At 41.6% G+C, this 27,864-nt stretch overlaps 1 protein-coding gene across 3 annotated transcripts in view; it reads left to right on the forward strand.

The window, feature by feature from the left end:
• Positions 1–27,864, forward strand: part of CD300LF (CD300 molecule like family member f) — a 117,449-nt gene that overhangs the window by 66,726 nt on the left and 22,859 nt on the right. Inside the window, exon 1 of one of the 3 annotated variants that reach the window (XM_058165551.1) lies at positions 17,820–18,008. The exons of 1 other annotated variant lie outside the window; for it this stretch is intronic. In XM_058165551.1, the coding sequence (XP_058021534.1) occupies positions 17,951–18,008 (58 nt within the window). In that variant the 5' untranslated portion in view covers positions 17,820–17,950. Of the gene's footprint in view, positions 1–17,819; positions 18,009–27,864 lie in introns of those variants that run through there. One more of the 3 variants, XM_058165553.1, reaches the window with a different exon arrangement.

A 27,864-nucleotide genomic window follows, 5' to 3' on the forward strand; every position in this document is an offset into this window, starting at 1 on the left:
AATGGATGGTTTTTTACTCAGCACTTCTTTAAAAGGGCTTCCTCCTGCCCCTCAACCCCCCCCCCCGAAAAGCAAGGATAAAATTGAGGAGACAAAGTATACTTCTGCCTTTGAATAAATGGGTTTTTGGTCACTAAACATGTGCTCTGTGATCTACAATCGTTTTGTAAACAAGTAAGCTTCTTAGTTCTTCCTCTACTGATGCTTATTATGGTCCTTTTGTGAGAACACCTACAAGTCTCAGAATTTCCAAATGTGTTCACTAATCTCCAAAGATAATGTGCTTGTGGGAATGATCTTGGGAGACAGGAGACCAGATAAGAAATGGCTTAGCCCACAAAAATATTTTGCCAGTGGCAAGCACCTTAGAAGAGACTTCCCTAATTTCTTGGACCGTAAAAGTGACGGAGGGAAAATGAATTTTTAGACTTGTATAATACTTTTAAGGTAACCTGACAATAAAATAAGAGTTAATTGATCTGGGTTTGCTTCTTGTGTGGACTATCGTACTGAGTCTGATGGTGTCTCTGATTTGGAAATGAAATTATAAAATTTCAACTCCATGATACATAGATCCAGAAAGATGACACAGGGAAAGATAGTAAACACCATTTATATCCTTGAAATATAGTAAGATCTATTCTGACAAATCATCATCATCATTATCATCAGTCAGATCAAAAGACCAAGTTGAAGCATCGGAATGGAAACTGTGCACTGCTGTCAAGAGAATAGGTTTCATGAACCTTTTTCTCACCGCTAGTGATTTATGGTATCAACCAACCATCACTGGGCCAATATAACAATATAATGAAGCCAGGATTTATATTGTCACACAATACTCAAGTGAAGCTAGAAAAACACTACAAATCATTAGCAAGTAAATAGATGTAGTCTTGGAACCACCCAATTCTCTTTGTCTTCCACACCTCTGTGGACCCTCAAAGTCTCCCATTCACATGAACCCTTTTGCCCTCCAAATAAGTGCAAAACGTCTCCCAGATAGCACTCTTAGTGTAATTGGACTTCAACTGGCTACATATTATGAGAGTTGAAATCCAAAGACATCAAGACATCAAGACATCTATCTGGGTTGGGAATTAAGGCAACTGGAGTTAAAATCTAGGACACCAGTCCCCAACCTTTCCAACCCCATGGACTGGCAGCAGCCGGGAGGGGGCAGGAAATGGATTGTTTTGCACATGCCTGCCATTTGCTCAAATGGAGGTTCGTATGCTTGCCAGCCGCTTTTGCACCCCAGTTCCCAATGGGTTGCTGACTGGTACCGCAGATCCAGTCTGGTTTGTGGTCCAGGGTTGTGGACATCTGATCTAGAAGGCAACCTTTTCTAGAGCTTTGCATGTGATTGCCTGTCATGTGGATCAAGAACAGAATGAATGGAGTTCTGGATAACTGTGTAAAAACGTAATGATCCCACAAAAAATGAAGCCGTGAGTTTATTTTATTTTGTTTTCATTTCTTTCCTAATGCAAAGCACACGAGCATGCCCAGATAGTCTTCTCAACTTTCTTCCGGTTATTCTTTCCTTATTGCTTATTTGGTTTATCTCTTGTAGGTTCACTGGAATGTATTTTTAAAGTTTGTGGGTAGCATACCCAGAAACATCTTACTCCACAGCCTACCCTTGTCAGCTAAAGGGCAAGTTTCTCTCATAGAAAGAGATTACGCAAGATCCTCGTAAACTCATTTTAGAGTGCTCTAAACCTCAACCTAAATTCAGCTTCTGCGTAAGGTAACATTAAATGGAAGGGAAGAAGCTTTTTCCTCAAAATAAAACAAAATTGCTATATTCAAAGAGCTATATATGCAATACGTTATTTCAATAATCCTTGCAACCACTGTGAGAAGCAATGTGCTTTTATGTCTTCTACAATATATATAAGAGAAGTAAGGCTGATCTTATTTAATGGCTTCTCTTAGATGAATTAAAAAGACTTGGAATGAAGAACTTCCTGGTTCAAACAGTTCAGATTCTTAGGCAATAAAAGACAGCCAGCATAGCAAAAACCAAAACCAAACCCAAACCTCTTTCAAATTTAAGATTTACTACCACAGCTCTGGCCTCTGGCCACAGCAAAGTCTACAATCTTTCATTCATTCCAAAGTAAATTCTCTTCTAAACAACCTGCCACTTGAATACTTTTAGTTATCTACAGCCTTCCTTGATCCAGAGATATCCTTTGCCTTGTTTCTTTTTCTCTCATTTAAAAGGATAAGAGGTAAACATAAGGCTGGATTTTCCCACAGGAGTCTTTTTAAACTTATGGCAACACCTTTCCCCCTGCTGAAGATCTCGTCCTAGATGGATGATTGATTAGGAGTTGCAGACAGGCACGTACACAAATGAACATTCTATCCGGAGAAAAATACACAGCCAATTGTTGCTGGTGCCAGTGGGTCTCCCTATCCACCTACCACATACAGGTAATTTTGCCCTTAAGTTCTCAGGCCTGATAATTTCTGGAATCTCCCCCCCACCCCCACCCCCAAAAAAACCGCACAGCAAATAAGCGACACGTAATCTGTTCTAAACAAGCCCAGTACTCAGAACATCAATCTATTTTTCTCTGGTGTTAATTTTGAAATTCCTGCTTCCATATGGCTCTGCTCAGGATTCTGGTTAATATTAGTGTTTGTTAACTAGGAATAGTATAACAGAATAACAGCGTTGGAAGAGACCTTTGAGGTTTTCTAGTCCAATCCCCTGCTCAAGCAGGAATCCCTATACCAATGGTTCCCAACCTTTGTGGCTTGGTGGCTCAGTGGGAGAGGGGGGGAAATCAGGCAGGGGTGGTATTCACTTATCTTTGCTACCGGTTCGTAAATGCGAGCACTGCGCTCTTGGTCAGCTCACATGCGCCACATCCGAGCATGCACAGGGCCTTCCGCGCATACGCAGAGCATAAAAAATGGGATCTGATGATGTCCGGGCAGGTGGGCGGAGCTTTCTGCATATGCCACTACTGGTTCGCCCGAATCGGATAGAGCTGGCTGAATACCACCACTGGAATCGGGCCATGCTTGACTTGCATAAATTGAGTTGCGTGTGCATGTGCTCGTGTGGCTTAGTTGCGAATAGGCCATGGTCCAGTAATGGGCCACAACCTAGGGGTTGGGGACCCCTGCCCTATACCATTTCAGACAAATGGTTGTCCAATCTCTTCTTAAAAACTTCCAGTGTTGGAGCACCCACAATGTCTGGAGGCAAGCCGTTCCACTGATTAATTGTTCTCACTGTTAGGAAATGTATCCTTATTTCTAGGTTGCTTCTCTCCTTGATTAGTTTGCATCCATTAGTTTCTTGCTCTGCCTTCAGGTGCTTTGGAGAGTAACTTGATTCCTTTTTCTTTGTGGCAGCCCCTCAGATATTGGAACACTGCTATCGTGTCACCCCTAGTCATTCTTTTCACTAGACTCGACATATCTAATTCCAGCAACTGTTCTTCATATGTTTTAGCTCTCAGCCCCCTAACCATCTTTGCTGCTCTTCTCTTTATAGAGTCTCAACATCCTTTTCATATCGTGGTGACCAAAACTAGCCTTTCCTAAGCTGATAACTTCTATACAGATTTAGAGAAAACCCTCTGATACCACAGCTACTATATGTAATGGCTATGCTGGATGAACAGGACAACATATTAATACCATCCCTGCAAAATTGTTAAGGCATGCACTATCCCAGCCTTGTGCCAGAAAGCTTGAAAAATGAACACATGCCCACAGGATTGGAAATGGTCAGTGTTCTGAAATAATAGAAAATACTTGTAGCACAGGTTTTAGATTTTAGCAGTGGTTTGCTCTCCTAGCTTGTTTTCATTTAGTTCCTGAACATTTCATTAGCATATGAATATATAAGAAACCAGGCCATTTGAACAACCAATCTGCAAAAAAACCAATCAGCTGCTCTGAATTTAATTATAGCTCCAAATGAACAACCTATCACATGACCAACTGTCCACAACGGCACACAAGACATATATAAACTAAAGAGGAATAGGACAAGAAAATCCCTCTGATGATATTACCTGGTCTGGTAATGAAACTTTCAGGAACTAAATGGAAACGAGTTCAGAGAGCAAACCACTGACAAAATGATCACTGTTCATCCCATGGCCAAAAAGGAACAAAATATTGTTCTAATTACTGTCCTCATTATTCACAATTGTCCTTGAGATTGTACAACAGCATCTGGTGCTATCCATTGAAAGGGAATTGCCAGATGTTCAAACTGCCTTGATAAAGGGGCATTGCACTTGTGATAATATTGCACATCTGCTTTTAAAATAACAAAAGAACATCTACATCTGCTTTTATCAATTGTGTTGATTGCGAGAAGTTGTAGAGAGCCCCTAAGAAAACCTGGGGGTATCAATGAATTTGGTCAAATTGGTGCAGTTACTATACATAAATCAGGGAGCCACTGTGCGAACACCATATGGAGTTGCTGATAGAAAAGTTCAAGATAGAGAAAGGGAGTGCAAGTGAAGATAAGAAGGGTGGAAAGGAATGCAGCAACTGAAAGAAGCGGTACAAGACTGGAGAATGTGAAAAGAGCTGGTCCATAGAACTGCCGAGAACTGGACACGATTGAATGGACTCCTCATCAGCAAATTGGAGGAGATCATATGTTGTTATGATATGATATGATATGATATGATAAGATATGATATGATATGATATGATATGCATGGAGGCGTGCATAAGAGCACCAGCGTGCCTATTGTTCCTGTCCTAATGTTCCCTTTAATTATATTCATTTTATGTATTCAATTCATGCTTATACTTCTGTATATTATTTAATATGTACTCGACAAAATAAATAAATAAATATACCTTATTTTTCAATCCCATCCCAAAGAGATATTGTTTAAATAAGTAGCCCCCAACCTTTTAGGCACCAGGAACCAGTTATGTGGAGAGAAGTTTTTTACAGACCGGAGGGGACATGGCTTTGTGGCCTGCCTGTAGCCTGCAGCCCATGGATGGTGCTTTGCTTGTTTGTGCAGCCCGGTTTCTGGCATGCTGCGACCCAATGCCAGTTCACGGACTGGGGGTTGGGGACTCCTTGTGTAAATTACCCATGAGCTCTCCCTCCCCCCATTTCTTAACAAAAATAATTATTTCAGTCTTGAGTTCTGCACTCTGCAACACTTTTTTAAATAATTTGATGGAGAAATTTGCAGACAAAATAAAATTGGGCAGGACAGCTCATAAACCATCTTAAATTAGAGACATGGAATGGAAATAACAAAATGAAATTTAATACATTCACACGCAAAGTTCTTCGTGTAAGAAACAGAAATTGCGTGTATAATTTGTGGATACAGGCACAGTAATGGTAGTAATGGAAAAGATCTTGAAATAATAATTGGTCTCAAACTGAATATGGCAGTGCAATGTAGTTGCAATAGAAAAAAAATGCAATCTTAGGTTGCATCGATCAAAACATAGTCTCCAAATCAGGGGTCTCCAACCTTGGTCCCTTTAAGACTTGTGGACTTCAACTCCCAGAGTCCCTCAGCCAGCAAAACTGGCTGAGGAACTCTGGGAGTTGAATTCCACAAGTCTTAAAGGGACCAAGGTTGGAGACCCCTGCTCCAAATCATAGGAAACAATGCAGTAGAGTCAATATATTCTGTACTGGCAAGATTCCACTTGCATCAAATTTTAAGAAGGATTTAAACAAACTGAAACAAATTTGCTAAGAGTGAGAGGTAACAGCAACTAGAAAGATCCAGGGATTAAAAACTCTTAAAAATTCTACAAAGAGAGATGGAAGTAACTGAGAACATGTAGAAGAGACAGCAGAGGGAGGGGAGACTTCAGGACCTTGAAGAGGTGTCACACAAGTCTATATACATACTCCAGTACAGTATATATGCACATGTTCAGACTTGTTTTTTCATAATTCCAAAATGTAGAAAAAAATATGGGATCAAGCTATCAAGAATATTATATATTATATATTATATAATGTATAATATTATACATTAATGAACTCTGTGACCAAATTACAAGTAATTGTGTTCTATTTGCTGACGATGTCAAACTATTTAACACCACCAACGATACAGCTACCCTTCAAAAAGACCTTGACTTTGTATCTGAATGGTCTAAAACTTGGCAACTCCAAATCTCTACCAGCAAATGTTTAGTCTTACATATTGGAAAAAAGAACCCAAACACTAGTACAAGCTTAATGGACATTACCTTACAGATGACCCCCCACCCTGTTAAAGACCTTGGAGTTTTCATATCAAATGATCTAAGTGCCAAAGCCCACTGCAACTACATCGCAAAAAAGGCCTTAAAAGTTGTAAACCTAATCTTGCGTAACTTCTTCTCCAAAAATACTACACTTACTAACCAGAGCATATAAAACATTTGCTAGACCAATTCTTGAATACAGCTCAACTATCTGGAACCCATACCACATTTCTGACATCAATACAATTGAATGTGTCCAGAAATATTTTACAAGAAGAGTTCTTCACTCCTCTGAATACAACAAAATACTTTATGCCACCAGACTTGAAATCCTGGGTTTAGAAAATTTAGAACTACGCCGCCTTCGACATGACTTGAGTTTAACTCATAGAATCATCTATTACAATGTCCTTCCTGTCGAAGACTACTTCAGCTTCAATTGCAACAATACACGAGCCCACAATAGATTTAAGCTTAATGTTAACCGCTCCAATCTTGATTGCAGAAAATATGACTTCAGTAACAGAGTTGTTAATTCTTGGAATACACTAACTGACTCTGTGGTCTGTTCCCAAAATCCCAAAATCTTCAACCAAAAACTGCCTACTATTGACCTCACCCCATTCTTAAGAGGTCTATAAGGGGCGTGCATAAGAGCACAAGAGTGCCTACCATTCCTGTCCTATTGTTTCCTTTCGTTATATCTAATTAATTTAGTTATTACACACTCATACCTATATATATATACTTATATATTGTATAGTTATTTCATGCTTACGCTTATATATACTGTGTGACAAAAGAAAGAAAGAAAGAAAGAAAGAAAGAAAGAAAGAAAGAAAGAAAGAAAGAAAGAAAGAAAGAAAGAAAGAAAGAAAGAAGGCACACTTCAGTTGAATGACAGGGGCAAAAAACAATGAAATCAGCTATTGAAAGAGGTGATGGACTGCCTTTCATGGGAAGAGTTGGGTGGAGACTAGACACCCTTCTGTCTGAGATGCTTATATTTGGATTCCTGCATCGAGAAGAAAGTTGGATCTAATGGCTGAAGTTGCCCTTTCTGTGATAACTCCTTGATGACATTTGCATGTTAATCCAAATGGTTTTCTGTTGATTTAGAAACTTTAATGTTTTCTGGAGGCAACGCCAGATCTTGACAAAATTTTGTATCACTTTTGTCAATAGAGCAGCCTGTTGGGACTTGTCTGGTCTTTGTGAAATTTGCAGTTTTTGTTTGTTCATAATTTGTATTTCTTAATTTTTACAAGTAAGGAAAGGTTGTTTCCTTTCCAGTTCAACTGTGTATGCCAATTATTTATCTGCTTCACTTATTCCACAATTCTGACTGTATTTTTTTAAAAAAATCAACATTTCCTTTTTGTAATAATTTCACCACTAACAATTTTGCCAGTCTTAGAAAGAGAAACAAATGCTTAACTAAAATTGCCCTATAACTGCCACTAGGAGGAGATGTTGCACTTTAAAGCTCCTCCTTAGACTCAATGTTGTGTTTCCTATATATACAGGGTACTGCAGTACAGAGTGTACCAATTGTGATCCTGTGCTCACAGTTTATATGTTTAGATATCTACAGTGGTACTGCCCTCCTATGAGATATCATCAACAGATTTAGGAAAACATCGAGGGTACAGAAATGCAAGAATACTTAGATGGGAAAGAGACCTAAATCAGTCTAGATCAGGGATGTCAAACTCACAGGCCGGATACATTATGTGCTGGCTCCGCCCCCACCCAGTTTAGCGAAGGGGAAAAAAGTCCCAATATGTCACATGACGCTGCTGTGATGACGCAAGTTTGACACCCCTGGTCTAGATATAGCCTATCCCAAATATGCTATTATGTTTGTGGTAAAATATAGCCAATTTTGACTGCTCTCAAAATGCAGGGTTACACTTGATAAGGACTTGGACAGGACACCACCAGGAAATCTATGCTTCATTGGGAAGTTAAAAAAAAATATGACAGTGGCATATCACTTCTGTAGTGATGCAAATAATAACATGGGCATACATTGATGCAATGCCCAGAGTTAGAGATTTCCAAATGCCTTCATGCTGCCAAGATTGAGAAACACTGCAAAACAGTTATCTTTTCTGCATGAAGATAGGTACCCCTTCCTCTTTTTCTCTCCTCCAACCTCGGCTCTTATTATAGGAGCTGAGGCTGATTTGGGAACAGATTCACTAAGGGTTGCATTTTTATTCTAAGTTGCATCTTCCAAAGGGTCAGCCTCTCAGTCTGGAAATGGCATCAATCCAATAAGACCACTTCCCAGTCTGATAGGCAACTTCATCAGCTTCCCAAGGCACTTAAGACGACTTCTCTAGTAAAACAGGACACAGCATTCCATTATGTTGTACTAAAAGTGAGAAGAAAGTTAAAAAAAATAAAAATGAAAAGAAGGCAACTAGCAGAGGGAGCACAGACGGTTTGCTTGAGGAGGGTGATTGATGGGAACAAAGAAAATAATACTTTTATCTGCTATACTCATCTGGCTGACTGAGAATCAGCTTTCTTAATTTGAGACATTTTACTAGGATGGTAAAGAAAGACCAGGCTATTGTTACTTTAGGTTTAAAAAATGAAAAATATTGCAAAGCAAAATTGCAACCTACAACCTAATCTTTTCCGAGTTGTATGTTGGTTCCTTAGAAAATAAAAACAGTTCAGAGTAAGTTACAGAGATAAAACCATCCTGGCAAGGCCTAAGATTACAATTTGTCTCCTGACAAATGAGTCCTTCATGACCATCCATACCCATCACGTTTCCTGAAAGACATGTAATATATGTAGTCTTCAACTTATAAACATTCATTTAGTGATCATTCAAAGTTACAACAGCACTGAAAAAAGCGACTTATGAACTGCGGTGTCACAGTGGTTACAGTGCAGTACTGCAGGCTACTTCTGCTGGCTGCCGGCTGCCTGCAATTTGATAGTCCAGATCCCACCAGCTCAAGGCTGACTCAGCCTTCCATCCTTCTGAGGTGGGTAAAATGAGGATCTAAATTGTTGGGGGCAATATGCTGATTCTGTAAACTGCTTAGGGAGGGCTGTTAAGTACTGTGAAGAGGTCTATATGTCTAAGTGCTCTTGCGCTTGCTATTTTTCACACTTATGACCTGATCACATGCTCACGTGATCAGTTGGATGCTTGGCAACAGGTTCACATTTATGACGGTTGCAAGTGTCACGGGTGCATGTGATCACTTTTTGCGACCTTTGTACAAGCAAAGTCAATGGGCAAACCAGATTCACTTAACAATCATGTTACTAACTTAACAACCACAGTGATTCACTGAACAAGCATCATAAGAAAGATTATAAGATGGGGCAAAATTCACTGAACAAATGCTTCACTTAGCAACATGAATGTTGGGCTCAATTGTGATTGTAAGTCGAGGATTACCTATATACTCACCTACATTAATTACATCCTAAAGCAAGTTTTGGTTTAGTGTTTAAGGCACCAGGCTAGAAAATTAGTAATCTCTCAGTCCTAGGCAGCAGACAAGGGCAAACCACTTCTGAACATCTTGTCAAATCAACTCAGGGACTTGTCCAGGTAGTCACCAGGAGTCAAGACTTGAAAGAACTCAACCCCCAGCCAAAAAGAACCCCTAGCCATCCTTAGTGTGGAGATACCCTAAATTCCAACATAACACATTTATCACATTACCACATTATTTGTCATACTAGTTTTTTCTCTAGATCTATCTGCTTGACCATCTGTCTGCTTGACCATCTGCTGAGTTCTTGTATCAGAAGCCAAACACCAAGACTTCTGGAGTAAACCATTCCCCAACAGATGTGGCACCCGAGTGGTCCTTACGGTAAATCCAATGCCAACAGTTGCAGAGAAAGAGCCGGGGATGAATTTGCCCTGGTCAAACTGGACCAACAGTGACGTCTTCCCCACTCCGCTATCTCCCACCAGGATGGTCTGTGGAAAATAAGACAGAAAACCAGATTAGCATTTGGGGGGGAATAATGAACCAAATGAAAACTGGCAATGTTCCACTTGCTATATTATGCCCACTTGTTGTGACCCAGGCCCAAGCAGGTAGTAGAAAACTCAGTCAGTGAAAAAACAAACAAACTTTATTCAAACAGCTAAGAATTACTTCATGGTCCAATTAGGCAAACTGCCAAAGGCCTTTCTTGGCAAACGTTCAGAAGTCACAGATACAAAAATAAATGCAAGAAGACGAAGCTACCAACGTTATTTTCCGGCAAAGCCCAAACACCCTTGCTGGTCTGTTTTAAGCCTTTTGGGAGGGGCCAATCATCTCTTGGCCCTACTCCCGAGTCATCCTCTTTGCTTGAGCTGCTCTTGCCTTCTGGCAGCTCTTCTCATGCATGCATTAGGAACAATCTCCTCCTGTTCCTCTGCCTCACCACTATCAGTCTCTGGAGGCTCTGGAGTCTGCACCTCACTCCCTGATGTCCCTGGCCCCACCTCAGCCTCATCGCTATCCAACTCCATTGCCAGCTCCACAGGCTGCTGGCAAACAACACCATTAGCCAAATCATCTCTGTTTCTGCAGGGAAACACAGACATGGATTTGAAACAGAATAACCGAGTTGGAAGGGACCTTGGAGGTCCTATAGTCCAATCCTCTGCTCAGGCAGGAAACCGTATACCGTTTCAGACAAATGATTGTCCAATCTCTTCTTTAAAAACCTCCAGTGTTGGAGCATCCACAATTTCTTGAGGCAATTTGTTCCACTAATTAATTGTTCTAGCTGTCAGGAAATTTCTCCTTATTTCTAGGTTGATTCTTTGATTAGTTTCCATCTATTGCTTCTTGTTCTGCCTTCTGGGGGTTTGGAGAATAGGTGAACCCCCTCTTCTCTGTGGCAGCCTCTTAGATATTAGAAATAAATGAATCAGTAGTGGGTTTCAATTTAGTTTGCTACCGGTTTGCTTGTGTGCATGCTTGTAGGCTCTCTCTCGCGCGCAACGCTTCTGCACATGCGCAGAAGCGTCTGGGCAGGTGGGCGGAGCCTCCCAGTGCTGCTGCAACCAGTTCGCCCAATCTGGGGTGAACTGGTAGCAACCCACCACTGAAATCAATGGTAGAAAAACTTAGGTTTCATTAAAAATCATGCTCACATTTCTGAAGAATCAGTTTGTCCTCTGAACCTGAAGACAGGGGTGTCTAACCTTGGCACCTTGAAGACTTGTGGACTTCAACTCCCAGAATTCCTCAGCCAGCCATGCTGGGATCTCCCTTCTATCTTGAAAGTTTTCAACTAAAGTCTTTTAGTCAAGGACAGATTAAAACCAATGACTGCCCAAAGCACAGGCCAATAATAGCGTCCCTTGGCCTTTCCGTTGTTTCACTAACAAGTCATTAATGTCAATAAATGTTGAAGATGAAATAAGAGATTAAAAATTAAAGCTTTCTTCCAAGCTATCCCCTAGACTCGATCCTCTAAGTATATTAAATATAAACTTTAAAAAAATAACACTAAATATAGTAACCAAAATAAGAAATTTATTTATTTATAACTAGGGCATAGGGGGAAAATGCAGATATTCAACACTTTTGAATGTCTGCTGAAATTAAATTGTTTTATAAGGGGGTGGGGAAATACAAATATGAAAATGTACTGAGAACTAAAGTTGAATGTGGCAGTGAAAGAATTAAGGCAGGGGTATCAAACTGGCAGCCCATTGGCCAGATGAATCATGCGCAGGCCACGCCCACCCCAGCTCCGCAAATGGGGAAAACATCACGAAACGTCACGTGATGGCAATGTGACGCCGCAAGTTTGACACCCGTGAGCTAAGGGCATGATAACTAGGGGGGGAAAACTTTGGTGCTCTCCTTTCCTTGGTGAACTGATCATGGCCTTAATTTGTCTAATGGTTAATCCAGGTCTTCTTCTGCTGATCCATTCAGAATTAGCTAGCTCTACAGACATTATATTCAGAAGCAAGATAAGAGGTCCAATGTCAGAAAAAAGAGAGAATCTGGAGCTAGAATGGTACAACTACTTTAGCTGTTTTGTTTTGTCTTGTTTTGTTTTAAAGACCAACAGTTGTTATGGGGAAAATAATCAATAATTTATACTTTGGCAATATTTTCATTACAAACAATCAACATGATGCTAATTGATGCTAGAGTTGCAGTTTGTTTTTCTTCGTTCACCTGAAAATGTTACCAGATCAGGTGGCAGAAAGTGATTTGGTTAAAAAAAAGAAAAAAGTGCTGTAGGCCTTAAAAGTTAGCAAAGGGAATGTTTTGGCTGACCCTAATAAAGATAATAACCAACAATAAATCTACTTTAGTCAGCCACAGACCAATGGACTATAAATTATTGAAATATGTATCCATCTTTAAAGTAAGAAGGGGCTGTTTGGCAGTAACAATTTGAATTCCAGCTACTGAAAAGTTTACAGTGAATTAATTATGAATGTAGACTATGTTGGAAAATTATTATGGGTTATTCTCAGTTGGTTTGTACCCAGCAGCCTCCTAGTCAGTCCCTTTATCCAGATCAGAGCAAGCACACACATAGCTCGATTCAGCCAACAAAAATATGTTTATTTATTAAACATCCATATATATGTTTTTTTTAAAAAATACTGGCAAAAGCAGGATAAAAGGCAGGCAAAAACAGAGAGAGAGAAAAGGGAGAGAAGCCTGAACAATGGGCAAGAATTTACGTTAGATGATTATATCAAAAGGCACAGAGTTTTCCAGAGGCACTGAAACAATGGGATGATTAATTAGTAGAGAAAGTCTCAAAGGGAGGATGCTTTGATTAGTCCAGCTTTAATCTTTTTATGCATACACAGCAGCAGAATAGAGATGGAAAGTAGGACACCAAGTTTATTCTGCACCTTAAAGGGAATATTTTGATGGATGGGGATGATGCATTCAACACATTAGTGATGGTTCTCAATGTGTGTGCCGGGAGGGAGGTTATCATAGATTTTAGGCGACTCATAAAAGAATATGCCTTTCAATAAAATGTGCTAGTTGAAAACGTGCTACCAGACTTCTGACTTTTTGCTACTATATACTAACCTAGCCCTTCTTTTGCAACTCAAGCACAATGGGTGAAGGGCCTTTCCTGTCCCTATCATGACCCATTTGCCCTAGTAGTCTCTTACTTTGCAAGAGATGATACAATCACCGAGACCTTTCCTACCTCCCTCCCTGCATTTTTCCAGGAAGTACGGTGGTGGTGGAGAAATGCTTAAATGACAAGCCGGATTTCAATTAATTCATACATCTACTCTTTTAAGTTCTTACTCAAGAACTTAAAGGAGTAGATGTATGAATTAATTGAAATCCGGCTTGTCCTTTATACTCTTACAATTTTTAGTCACTTCCTGGTTCTTTCTGGGAAGCAGGACAGATTCAGGCTGTGTTAAAGGCAGCTTTCCCAACTGGATCCTCCTGAGATTGGTTGGCTAGGATGATTTGAGTTCTCGTTCAACTCTGTGGAGGATATGAGGCTGGGAATGGCATCCTTAGTAATCTGTTCATATTCTTATGCCCTTTTAAAAAGGAATGAAGCAGGGGTGAAATCCAACAGGTTCTGACAGGTTCTGGAGAACCAGTAGCGGAAATTTTGAGTACTTCAGAGAACCAGCAAATATTACTTCTGGCTGGCCCCAGAGTGGGGTGGGAATGGAGATTTTGCAATATCCTTCCCCCAAGAGTGGGGAGGGAATAGGGGTTTTGCAGTATCCTACCCCTGCCACGCCCACCAAGCCACGCCCACAGAACCAGTAGTTAAAAAAAATTGGATTTCCCCACTGGAATGACGTGATAGGAATATTGCACATAATTTTTCTAGACATGGCCTTTCATGCTTCTTGGAGCACCTTAGGCATCAGTGTTGACATCCTTCAGCTATCAGACTTTATCTTGCAATGTTCATGCTTGAGATGGTGTGATTGACAAAGCACCTAATTGTGCCATCTCTTTTCTATTCCATTAAGCAGGTCTTTGTCCTGGTCTGAACATGACCAAGATGGTAGATGACTCTCCGTGGGCCACCTGCTTATCCCTTGAACTCATGGCATTTCCCAATGCAGTTTTCTCAAGATGGCTTCTGTTACATCTTGTATTAAAATGCTGCTGCAAAACTTAGTCTCTTATCTTCTTCCTGACAAAGAGCACCAGGACTTACCTCAGAACATTTTTTTAAAAAAATTCTTAATTTTGTACTTATTCTATAAACTTTGTCAAATTCAGCCTCTGTATCCTCTTCATCCCATTCCTTAAAAATGATAAAGCTTTAATTACCTTTTCCCTAATGGCTTCACCCGAATCCTCTGTAATCAATCTGAATCTCAAGCAAAATTCCTTGTCTCTCAACTCCAATAATTCCAGTTTATCTAAATCTCTTTCCCTCTTTCCATTTGTAATTTCTGCCTTCTTTTCCAGATTTTCCACTTTGTCATTTTGTTCAGTGACTTGTTTTACAGAGTTTTCCATCTTAGCGTCTCCTTTTAGCCTATCTTTTAACTTTAGTAGACTTTCATCCATTCTGTCTTCAAAAGCTATCAGTTGAATGTTAAATGATTTAGGCAACCTTTTACCTAATTCCTGAAACATTTTCTGAAACAACTCTGGTGTGATTCCTCTTTCTCCATGTTGTTCTAACAATCCTCTTCTCTCTTCTGCTGTTTTTGTGGCTTTCCTGGTAGCTACCATTTTAATACTCTAATCCAAAATGAACGTGTACCAATTACAAGAGGGAAGCTAAAAAGGTAGGTTTTCCTTTTTTTTTTCTTGAACTGTAAATTGATTATATCTGATAGTGATTAAGAAAGTGAGGCTTTTGTGAAATTTGTATCCAGTTAGTCTGTGTTACAGTTGTGAGCTTAACTGAAATCTTTCAACCTCTAACCTTTTGACTCAGGAGTGATCACAAAAACCTCAGTTCCTGCAGTCCCATCACAAGGACTGCAATTGTCTGGAGTGCTAATGGGTGATCTCACAATCTTTCCTTGTCACGAGAGGCCAGACCAATCAGAATTCACCATCTATCCACCAATCTCTGCAGGAATACCATCCCTGTTCTTTCTCGGTTGTCTAGTCCAGCGATCACCAATGGGTGGTCCATGGACCACTGGTGATCCGCGAGAAAATTTTGGTGGTCCACAGAAAAATTATTTGGATTTTTTATATTGCACTAAATCAGGGGTCCTCGAACCATGGCCCTGGGCCAGATATGTGCAATGAACATTTATGTTGCTGCAGAGTGTCTCCCCCTTCAGGGTCTTTTTGTGTGGGTCAGAGGGGGGCAGAAATTCCAACTTGGGGTAAGCTCAGTGGTGGGATTCAACCAGTTCGCACCACTTCGGGAGAACCGGTTGTTAACTTTCTGAGCAGTTTGGCAAACAGGTTGTTGGAAGAAATCATTAGGGCTGAGAACCGGTTGTTAAATTACTTGAATCCCGCTACTGGGTCTGCTTCAACCTCCTGGTGCGGGGCTTTGGGTGAAGGTTGGAGGGAAGTGCCCCTGGTGGCAAAGAGCCGGAGGGCCTTGTTCCAGTGGGACTGCATCATGGCCTGGAACTGGCTGACCATCTCAGCCCACTGAGCCTCCAGGCACCAGTACTGGCCTTGCACTCCCGCAGGTCTTCCCTCTGCTTGGAAAGCCTATGCTCGTAGTCCTCAGTGAGGTGCTTCTACTGAGCCTCCTTCTTGATCAGATCCAATTTGAACTGAGCTGTTTTGCCAACTCTTTCTCATGGTGGCTGCTTAGCTCCAACAACTGCTTCCTGTTGGGGCCCTAAGGAGGCCAGGCAGGGAGATGAGGAGTGGCTGGCAGGGGAGGGGCGAATAGAAGCCGGTGAGGCATGATGTGAGTGACATCAAGTTGGCCACTCCCACCCAGTCACATAACCACACCCACACCCACCCAGCTGGTCATTAGACAGATCATATTAGTGGTCCTCAGGATTTAAAATTATGAATTTAGTGGTCCCTGAAGTCCGAAAGGTTGGTGACCCCTGGTCTAGTCCACCAAGGAACCTCACTTGGCAGCTGAATTCTCTTGCATTTTTGAAGGTATAAGTTTTCATTATTTTCAAGTTGAAGTTACGAGTAGTCCTTGTTTAATGCCCGCTTGTTCAGCAACTGTTCAGAGTTACAATAGCACCGAACCAGGGGACTTACAACCGTTCCCTATAGTTGTGTTCATCACAGCTTCCCCACAATCACATGATCGTGATTCTAGTGCTTAGCAATCAGATCCCAATTATGAAAGTAGCAGTGTCCCAAAGTCACGTGATCTACATTTGGAACCTTCGCTGTCGATTTCTGACAAGCCAAGTCAAAAGGGAAGCTGGCAGGAGGTTCACAAATGGTGATCATGTGACTACAGGACACTGACTGTGTGGGATTTGCCTAATGATGGAAACTGGAACCGCAACAATTGCTGTTATAAGTTGGGGTCACCCTGGTGTCAGGGTAATTAATGAAGTTGCACTATAGATTTTTCACAGCTAATTGATGTTCTGCTAGGCTCCTGATTGTCAGTCTTGTATAGTGGTCATTGCATTTTATTTTGTGGATAATTCCTATTTTATCTTATTTTGATATTGGATCTTTGAGTTTGTTTAGGATACTTTGTGGGAACTTTGTTAGTTTATATTCCAGACGGTTGGAGCAACGTGAGTTTCCAAGTTGGGTTTTTTTCTGGGTTGCAATATTTATGTTGTTGTGATAAGGGTGACTTGTACTTTTGCTGAACTTGCCCTAGTGTCCATTGTGTTGAAACGTGTTGTGTTGTAATTTATTTCTGCTCTTTGTAATTCCAGTGTGTTGCAGGCTAATCTGAATAGGGTTTAAAAAAAAAAAAAAAGCACTTTTGGGTGCTGCTGAGTTTCTGCCCTTGTAAATTGTGGAGATTGTTTGTGTCAGTGGCTTTGGGTGGACATGAATATGAAGCTTTTTCTACTCAAGAGACTTTTTCATCGAATTTCTAGAAAATCTGTCAGCAAGCACGTTACTCTTTCTGCTCCTTTTTGCCAGTAAAATGTGTTTATTTTCAGCATACCTATAGTATTTGCCGTATCTACACGGAAGCTGAATTCCTCAGGCCTTCTGTACTTATTTTAAGGATTGCAAGTTAATGCACTTGGTAGCTGCAGATCCTTCATATTTTTGATTCCCCTTTTTGTATTTGCTTATAATAAGACCTTCATGCACCTCTGATTACAGTATCTGCAGTCAGTGCTGTCGCAATCTTTCAGAAATGGTAGAAAATGCTTACAGAATCAAACAACTTCCACTTTCAAAAACTATTTTTTTTTATTTTTTTATTTTTCATGTAAAGAAGCCTCTTAGTGTGTGGCTTTTCTCTTTTCTCAGTGCAGAGAAAGTGGCTGTTTCCTAAATCCTGATTTTGCTGAAAAAGTTTTAAGATGCTCATTCTTATGGTTGTATTTCCTTCCTATTAATATTCAGACAAGATGCTTGAGAAACTGGAGTTGTAATTTATTGATGGTAGACTTCTGCTTCCTATTTCTTTATCACGAGCAAGAAGAATTCTCATAACTGGGTGGAAAAAGCAGAAGTAATGGTGTTTCAATTTGCATTCAAGTATGTGCTATGCAAATGACATGGGAAGATGTTTTTCTGAAGAAATGCATTGGTTGGTTTGATGGTAATCAAACCAACAGGTAGAAGTTAAAAGAGAATGCGAGTGTGCAGTGAAGGACAGCATGCTACAGCAGCACCTGACTGTGGGATTGTTCCTCCTTTCTGATCTCTTCCTAAAAGGTGAGAGGTTTATATTAGTTTATACTAAGGAATCATAAGAGGAAGAGATAGTTGGATCCAGGAATTAGCAAATTCCTAGAATCTGAGGCATCAAAGCCATAAAGGGGAGAGTCTTATGAGTTAATAGTGGTAAAATGTGACAAGCAAGTGTTCTCTAATCTAAAGATTAACAAAATAACAGAATAAGAGAATTGGAAGAGATCTTGGAGGCCTTCTAGTCCAACCCCCTGCTTAAGCAGGAGACTCTATACTATTTCAGACAAATGATTGTCCAGTTGCTAAAAAACCTCCAGTGTTGGAGCATTCACAACTTCTGGAGGCAAGTTGTTCCACTGATTAATTGTTCTCACTGTCAGGAAATTTATCCTTAGTTCTAAGTTGCTTCTTTCCTTGATTAGTTTCTACCCATTGCTTCTTGTTCTTTTTTCAGGTGCTTTTGGAGAATAAGTTAACCGCTTCTTCTTTGTGGCAGTTCCTTAGATATTGGAACACTGCTATCATGTCTTTCTTTTCATTAAACTAGACATACTCAATTCTTGAAAAGGTTCTTCCTATGTTTTAACTTCCAGCCTCTTAATCATCTTTGTTGCTCTTCTCTGCACTCTCTCTAGAGTCTCAACCTCTTTTTTATATCCTGGCAACCAAAACTAGATACAATATTCCAAGTGCGGACTTACCAAGGCATTGTAAAATGGTATTAACAGTTCATGTGATCTTGATTCTATCCTTCTGTTAATGCAGCCTAGATCTGTCTTGGCTTTTTTGGCAGCTGAAGCACCCTGATGGCTCATATTTAAATGATTGTCTGTTAGGACTCTCTCTTAATCCCTCTCACAGTTACTATTATTGAGTTAATTGAAGATTCCAATTAACTATTTATTTATTTTTTTGCACTGGTTCCACAGCTTGTATTTATTTATTATATTTTTGTAACTGTACAGAGTGGTGTAAAATTCCACCCTAAAATATTATATTTCTGTAGAACACTGGGAAAAATTTCTTTCCTTCCTTACTGTACTAGCAGCAACTTCAGTAAACAGTCTTTAAGTGTGGAGATGTAATGGATAGATGTTAGAAGAACTTCGCTTCAGGAGAAACATTTTGTTTTATTTCTTATTGGCAGCTATTTCCAAGGAGTAATATAGTTTAGATTAAACCAGATCAAAAGCAGCTGTAGCTCATTTTTTTAAGGAAAAAGCACAAGAAATTGCAAGATCTGGGTGATTGAAATGAAGAATTTGAATAGCTGGTGGTGTTTCTTTGTGATTGATCTGGAATTTTAAAGCATAGTTTTACGTAACAGTGTCTGTTCTATCTTGTGAGAAGGTGAACAGTGAAGGGAGAAGCAATTTTACTTGGAAAATGACATTCAGAACTTTCCCTTCTAACAGCTCTCTGATAACCTTGTTAATGAAAACTAAATTATAGGCTTCAACTATATTGTTCTAGGTAAGCACCACGATTCAAATGTTTTCGAAGTACTATTTGGGAACATTTGGAAGATAGCTTGTCATGTGGGTTACTGGCTTAGTTGAGACATTTGTTTTTATTTTCTCTGACACTTTCATGAGGGAAGTTCTCTTCCTGGATACTATATATGGTGAGCCTTTGTTCGCCTCAAGTTCTGCTTTTGGAGTCTTTTTTTTTTTTTTAATAATTTTAAAAGCACATTTCCATTTTTACAGCTTTCAACTATCAGTAACAATTCAAATTTCATAATTCCAATTTGTGGCCTATTGTTTTATACATTATGTACTCCTTTAAATATATAATATATTTTACTATATTCTATTTTTGTTCTTCATTAACATCGATTTAATATATTCATCATATTTGTAGTATATATACCAGTGGTGGGTTTTAAAGTTTTTTAAATTAAAACCCAGAGGTGGGTTCTGTGGGTGTGGCTTGGTGGGCATGGTGTAGCTTGATGGGCGTGGCTTGGTGGGAGTGGCCTGGGAAAATACTGTAAAATCTCCATTCCCTCCCCACTCCAGGGGAAGGTTACTGCAAAATCTCCATTTCCTCCTGATCAGCTGGGACATGGGAGGCAGAGAATAGATGGGAGCGGGGCCAGTCAGAATTTTTACTATCGGTTCTCTGAACTACTCAAAATTTCCACTACCGGTTCTCCAGAACTGTTCAGAACCTGCTGAAACCCACCTCTGATACATACATATGTATTTACATGTTCCTTTTATTCTTTAACAAGTTTTATTGTATTTATAAATCTATATAATTTTCTATTTCAATTTAACGTACTTTCTATATCATCTTTATGCATCAATTTTACATCTCGCCTCAAGCCATTGATACCACATATTCCAACTTTTGTAATACTCTGATTCCTCTCTAACTTTAAGCTCCATGGTTAATTTATCCATTTCTGCACAATCAAGGACTTTTTTTATTATCATTGCATTTGATGGCATGTTTTCTTGTTTCCAATTCTGGGCAAATGTAATTTTTGCAGCTGTTGTAATATGAAGTATAATATATTGAGCCCTTTTACTTACATTTCCTTTTGCTTTTGGAGTCTTTTCATCTTCTAGCCCTGCGATTTGGTCAATCCCACTTCTGTTCCAAAGACTATTCTTTGTGAGCTTTTAACAGTTTTGTTTTGTGATTGCAGTCATTCTGGATGGCCAAGTCAGCAATGTGACCGCAACATTGAAAGGGTTTCTGGATTGTGGCTATCGGGATGGGGCTTGGCAGGGTGGCTAGTTAGGTGAATGCAACCTTATCTTTTCTTTCCAGATGAAGTTCCTTATTTTGCTTCTCTCCAAATTATTGGTTCCACTAGATTTCCAATTGCTGAGCATTGCTGCACCACATCTGTTCCAATGGCAAAACATCTCCAGTGTACTTGAAAAGCAACCGAGATGTTCCCCAGTTTGTCTTCCCCCTACACAGGCTCAGATATGGCTAGCGTGACTTTGGTTTGCTCTTTTAGCAGTGCCAGTCCTTCAAGATCCAATCCTAGTTTGCCAAGAGTTGAGCTCTGAGAAGGGCAGCTGGTTGGCTGACTCCCTTCTCCATCAAATTGGACAGAATTTGCTTCCCTTTTGCCAGCATTTTCAAGAACACAATTCCAGCTACTGTCCATTCTGTGAAGTATTTAATCTCAGCAAGCTGGCAAAGCACCTTATAAAACCTTTTCATGGATTTGGCCAAGTGAAACCGAGTTAGGAAGCAAAATGCAAGATAGCCGTCAACCACTGTTCCCTCTAAACTGCGCGCGTGCGCAAATGCGCACTGCTGACACGGTCTCCGCGCACAGAAAATCTGTGCTGCGCAGCTAATCAACGCCTGTCAAATTACGTTGATTAGCTGCGCAGCACAGATTCGGCTAGCTAAAACTTTTAGCTAGAATCGGCTAGCTAAAAGTTTTAGCTAGCCGAATCTGTGCTGGGCAGCTAATCAACGTAATTTGACAGGCGTTGATTAGCTGCGCAGCACAGATTCCTCTAGCTAAAACTTTTAGCTAGAATCGGCTAGCTAAAAGTTTTAGCTAGCCAAATCTGTGCTGCGCAGCTAATCAACGTCATTTGACAGGCGTTAATTAGCTGCGCAGCACAGATTCGCTAGCTAAAACTTTTAGCTAGAATCGGCTAGCTAAAACTTTTAGCTAGCTGAATCTGTGCTGCGCAGCTAATCAACGTCATTGACAGGCGTCCATTTTAGCTAGCCGATGTGGCCAATGTGGAGTGAAGATTAATGCTAAGTGCTGTTTATGCTAACCCCTTGTAAGTTGTAATAATGGCAAAACGAACGGGCAGTGGCACATCCTCTCACCAAGCCAAAGTAAAAAAGAAATGCGATTCTTTTAAGATGGAATGGCTGTCGGCGTATGTGCAAACGGAAGAAAAAACTGTGAAACTGGGTGAGATTTTTTCTTTTTCGAGCGAGAAAGGTCTGCTCTGCAAAATATGTTGCGAAGCCAAAATATCAAGCGAGTTTTCGGAGGGGAAAATGTGGACAGAATGGAAGCTGGACTACCTCAAGCGTCACATTCAGCACCAAAGTCATTTGAAAGCGGTGGGAATTGTAAGAAGATGCAAGATGGGAATGGGGATCGGTACATTGTTGAGGGAGAGCACCAAAGATCGAGAGAAGAGGAACGAGCTGTCACTCGTAAAGAAATCCAATCCCGAGCAAGTTAAAGTTCTCATTGACAATATTCTCCTAGCCATCAACATGAATGCCTCTATGCTGTCGGTTCAACAAATTCACGATCACATGGCAAAGTACGTGACTATTCCAGAAAGCTGCCAAAGCAAAAATTATGCCTTTGAGTTTGTGAATTCCATCAATCAAATAGTGCAGAATGAGACGATGTGTAAAGTTAAAAATGCACCTTGGCACACCCTGATCGTAGATGAGAGCACAGACATAACAGTGCACAAAATGCTAGTCCTGTATATTAAATACAGAGAGGAAAACAACGTCAACCATAAAACTGTATTTGGCGGCATTGTCCAGCTGACGGCATGCACCGCTCGGGATATTATGCAGGCAATAACTCAGTTTTACACCAATCATAAACTAGACATGCAGAGAATGGTGATGCTGACCTCCGACGGTGCCTCAGTAATGTTAGGAAAGCACAACGGAGTTGCAGCTTTATTAAAGCAGCAAATACCACATCTAACTGAGCAACACTGTGTAGCCCATAGAGAGGACTTGGGCATTGATGATGCGTGGAAAGGCGTACCTTTGATGCGTGACGTGGAAACTTTTCTTAGAACGGTTTATTCCACTTTCTCTAGATCCACTGTAAAGAGGGGAAAATTGGAAGAGCTAGCAAAGATTCTTGATGAGGATTCGCTGTCATTCAGGCCTCTGAACGAAGTGCGGTGGCTGTCGCGGGACAAAGCCGTGAATGCTGTTCTGAGGAACTACACTGTCCTGGAAGAATACTGCAAGAGAGAATCCAGTGATAACAGAGATCCAGTGGCGAATTACTGTTACAAAAAACTGACCGATTCAAAGTTCAAGTTTACTCTCACTGCTCTAGGAGATGTTTTGGGCGAGCTGGCACAGCTGTGTCTTTCTTTTCAAAAACGCAACCTGACTGTGATGGAGGGGCACTGCTTTGCAAGAGCAAAGATTGAGAAGCTGCGTGCCCAATACTTGACAGGGGAAAAGGATATCAAGTGGAGTGACCGCATCAAAGAGGCGATGAGGGCCTCGTCAGCTGATGGCAGAGATACCGGCGGTGAGATTATTTGTTTTATTCGTAATCTCTGCGATCACTTGGATGCTCGTTTTCCAGAGGATGAATTAAAGGAGTGGTCTGCATTGGACATTGAGGCATTGAGCTCAGACATCAGTTTTGAGTACGGAGCAGCAGACATTGCCACATTGGCAAAGAAGTATGAGGCCATTCTCCACCAGCCACATTCTGTGGAGGACATTAACGGTGAATATGCTGAATTCAAGTACCGTATATACTCGAGTATAAGCCGACCCGAATATAAGCCGAGGCACCTAATTTTACCACAAAAAACTGGGAAAAACTATTGACTCGAGTATAAGCCGAGGGTGGGAAATGAGGCAGCTACTGGTCAATGTAAAAAATAAAGATAGAGCCAAGTAAAATAACATGAATATTTATTTGAACGAAAAACAATAAAAGTGCAAAAGGGGGAAGGAGGATTCCCAGCTCTAAACAAAGGGAAATCCCGGAATGCCAGCGCGAAAGGCGGTGCTCGCGTTCCTCCTCCCTTGCTCAAAAGCCCCAACATGATATTGGAATTGGATGCCATTATATACCTGCTGAGGGGATAATTTGAATAACTTGAAAGATATAAAAGCTCTAAACATATTTGTTTAAAAATCTAAAATCTATACTTAAAATAAATGAATATAAAGTAATAAAGTTCTTTAAAGTTGTAATTCACTTTGCTGCTGAAAAAGAAAGGAAGCTTAACACCTTAAATGGTATTTATTAACTGAAATATCATCAAATCAAATATATAATGAGGTATATTATAATGACCTTTGTTTTCAGAAAGAAGCATGATGGAAGTTTTTCAATAAAGGGAAATATAGAAAAACTTAGTGTCATGCTCATATATCATCTTTACAGATGTTGTTAACACTATACTATGGCAGCATATGATGGTACAATGTTTCAATCAATTTCAGGATGAAAAACTCATCAATGAGGAGGAGGAGTATAATTTATTAACCTTGTATGATATCAGTTTCTCAAGGACTCTAGAAGGACCCGAGGAAGAAATCTCTGCCCCCTCCCCACTTTCCCTTTCCAACCCAGCCTTCCAAGGGGACCCGAGAGGAAGAAATCTCTGCCCCTCCCACTTTCCCTTTCCAACCCAGCCTTCCAAGGGGACCTTGAGGAGAAATCTCTGCCCCTCCCACTTTCCCTTTCCAAGGCAGCCTTCCAAGAGGACCTCTCGAAAAGAGCGAAAGCTTTCTCCTGGTCGTTTACCACCACCATACCCTCCACGCCGCCATCCTAGGCTGGGTTAGAAACAAGGAGGGGAAGTTCAAGGACCACATCGATGGCACGAGCTCAGATTGCCGGCTGGGGATGATGGGCGCTGCAGTGCGATCTCGGAGAGACTAGGGGAAGAAAGAATGACTGTTTCCCACACCCTAGGATTGGGGAAAACATTGACCCCCTTAGTTGCGGGAGAAGGGTTGCGCTCAAAGCGTCGCCTCCATCCATCAATCCATCCTTCCTTCCTTCCTTCCTTCCATCCATCCATCCATCCTTTTTTTTCCCAGCGAGCGTGCGTGTGTGTGACATGCAAGCAAGACGCCTCACGGGCATGTGAACTGGGTATGTCTAGTTTAGGGGTGACATGATAGGAACATTCCAATATCTCAGGGCTGCCACAAAGAAGGGGGAATCCAACTATTCTCCAAAGCACCTGAGGGCAGTGCAAGAAGCAATGGATGGAAACTAATCAACCTAGAACTAAAGAGAAATTTCCTGACAATTAGAACAATTAACCAGTGGAACAACTTGCCTCCAGAAGTTGTGGATGTTCCAACACTGGAAGTTTTAAGAAGATATTGGATAAGCATTTGAAGTGGTATAAGGTTTCCTGCGTAAGCAGGGTTAGACTAGAAGACCTCCAAGGTCCTTCCAACTCTATTATTCTGTTTTTTTGTTCTGTTTTCTTTCTTATCTATCTATCTATCTATCTATCTATCTATCTATCTATCTATCTATCTATCTATCTATCTATCTATCTATCTATCTATCTAATTAGCTAGCTAGCTAGCTATCATTATCTCGCTTCAAAGACAAAACTTAAACACGAAGTTGTAGCTGAATAGCCCTACATAATTTAGCTTTTTCCAAGCTGGTGATTTCCAAAGGCTTTGAAATCGACTTTCCTCATCCTCTGCCAGGATAAGCTGATGTGCTCAGAAGGCTGGGAATGGTGGCATTTCCCTACATTTCTTGTGGGCAGAAGGTGGACCCCTATGTTTCCTTGAAAACACCTCCCAATATTTATTAGAGTGACTTCTCTCCCCAGAAGAAAGGTGCGAGCGCTGTTTAACAATCCCGTCAGCTAAATCCTATCGAGTCAAAGGGGCCAGTCAATGGGGCTAGGATGAATTCTGGGTCACCAGGGACCCTTTTTTTGTGCCCGTTCCCCAACCAGGGCGGGCCAAGCAGCCGCTCTTTTAGCGGCTCTGGAATGGATGTTGAGGTAACCCGAAGAGGCAGCCTCTTTTCAACTCCCCCGCCCCTTTTTTTTAAACGCGTCCTGCGGGGCGGCGACAGGGACGCGGACACCAAAAGCGGCGCCCCGTTCTTCTCCGCTCTTTTATTTTATTTTAGTATTCAATCGGCAGCAGAGGCTCGAGCCTTCTGGGGCGCCGGGAAAAGGAGCCGAGGAGCTGCAGCAACGTTGCAAGAGAGCAGAAAAGAGTGGGTGGGGGGAGAGAAGCAAAAAAGAAGAAGAAGCAGCAAGCTTTCCAGCCGACTTCGGTGTGGCGCGAGAATCCGATCCACCGCCTCCTTCCCCCGGCCGACAGGGCTGAACTGCCGCGCTGCACCACCACTTCCCAAAACAGATTTCCAGACTTGGAAGCAGCCCGCCACGAAAGGAGGAGGAGGAGGAGGAGGAAGCGAAGGCGAGCGCCGGCTGCTCCTGCTGCTGTTTCGCGCTCTCCGCCCCCTTCCAGCGCCTTGACGAGAGCGAGAGAGAGAGAAAGGAACCGCGCCGTCCGACCGGCTGTGTGTGTGTTTGTGGTGGGGTCTCGTCCCAGCCACCCACCCACTCGCTCCTTTCCCTCTTCGGAGCGTGGGCTGGTCTTAGAAGCGCTGTCGGCGGGGCCGTCGCCTCCTCCTCTTCCTCCACGCCGCCTCCTCTTGCACGCCTCAACCCCCATCCCCACCCTCTCCGCGTGAAGGTCACCTCCTCTTCCAGGCGGCGGCGGCGGCGGCTCCGAGCGGAGCGCCACAGCCGGCAGCTCCGCCTCCCACCTTCCTCCTTGCTAAAGGGCCAAAGTCGGCTCCCCGCCCGCCGCGGGACCCGAGCCAAGCCGGTCCCAGTCCAGCGAGCGGTGAAAGCGACATGCCGGCGCCGCTCCGCTTTCACCGTTCGCTGGACCGGGACCGGCTTGGCTCGGGTCCGCAGTAACTCCGCCAGGCTGTGCGAAGAAACCATTTAAAAGCCCGCCAGGCTGCTCTTCTCCTCCGTGCTTCAGAAGTTGGGCTTTTAAATGGTTTCTTCGTGGCACAGCCTGGCGAGTTACTGCGACCCGAGCAAGCGGTCCCAGTCCAGCCGAACGGTGAAAGCGGAGCGCGCCGCATGTCGCTTTCACCGTTCGGCTGGACTGGGACCGGCTTGGCTCAGGTCCGCGCGGCGAACTGCTCCGCCTTGGGCAAATCCCGCTGGACGATCTCGCCGCCTCTTTGGCGTCTCCTGTGCGGGGTTCCCGAAGTACATCGAGACGTAGACTCGAGTATAAGCCGAGGGGGCACTTTTCAGCACAAAAAACGTGCTGAAAAACTCGGCTTATACTCGAGTATATACGGTACATAATGAGGCAAAAACTGAAACAAGGGTCAATCAGCACATTTTCAGATATGGTGGCTGCAACACTAAAATGTGAGGAGCTGAAACACGTCTCACAGCTTGTGGATATTTGTGCTACATTTCAAGCATCCAGTGCGGATTGTGAAAGAGGATTTAGTTTAATGAATCGGATCAAAACAGCATCCAGAAATCGTCTTGAAGTGGATCATTTGGACCAGCTGATGCGCATAAAGTCAAAGCTGCAAGCAGACGAGGACATCAACCTGGACAATGTGTACAACCATTGGAGATGTGAGAAGGACAGACGGGAAAATTAAGGTGAAATTTAAGTCTTCAATCAGAATGTGCTCATCTAGTGTCACTTATTTACAATTTTCTTTTATGGATATTGATCATTGAACACTGCCACTAGTTTGAGTTGTAAAAATCAAATGAGTGTGTCATATACTGAATTTTGTGGAAAAAGAGTTACTTGACTGTCTCCCAGACCACAGTAGAACAATCTCACCCAGTGCATGGCAGGAGCTTCACACAATGGCTTATGCTCATAATGCAAGTCAGAGCTTTATAATAAAAATGTTAAGTATGTTTTCAAAATCGGGAGTTTAATCTTTAACAAGATTTTTGTAATTTTCATTGTGTAAGTGGGCTAAATCACTTAATTAAAAGTGTTATAACAGAAATGTAAATGCTGTAATTTGATTCTTTTAATAAATCATGTGACTTGAATGGATGCGATGCTGGCATGACCCGCACGTCTGATGTTGCTCACAGTGGTCCAAGGGACCGCTCAGGGAGTTAGTGTGCTTGCTCAGACTCGTGAAAAATTA

The sequence above is a fragment of the Ahaetulla prasina genome, chromosome 2, assembly GCF_028640845.1.
Source record: "Ahaetulla prasina isolate Xishuangbanna chromosome 2, ASM2864084v1, whole genome shotgun sequence".
In the NCBI taxonomy this organism is placed as follows: Eukaryota; Metazoa; Chordata; class Lepidosauria; order Squamata; family Colubridae; genus Ahaetulla; species Ahaetulla prasina.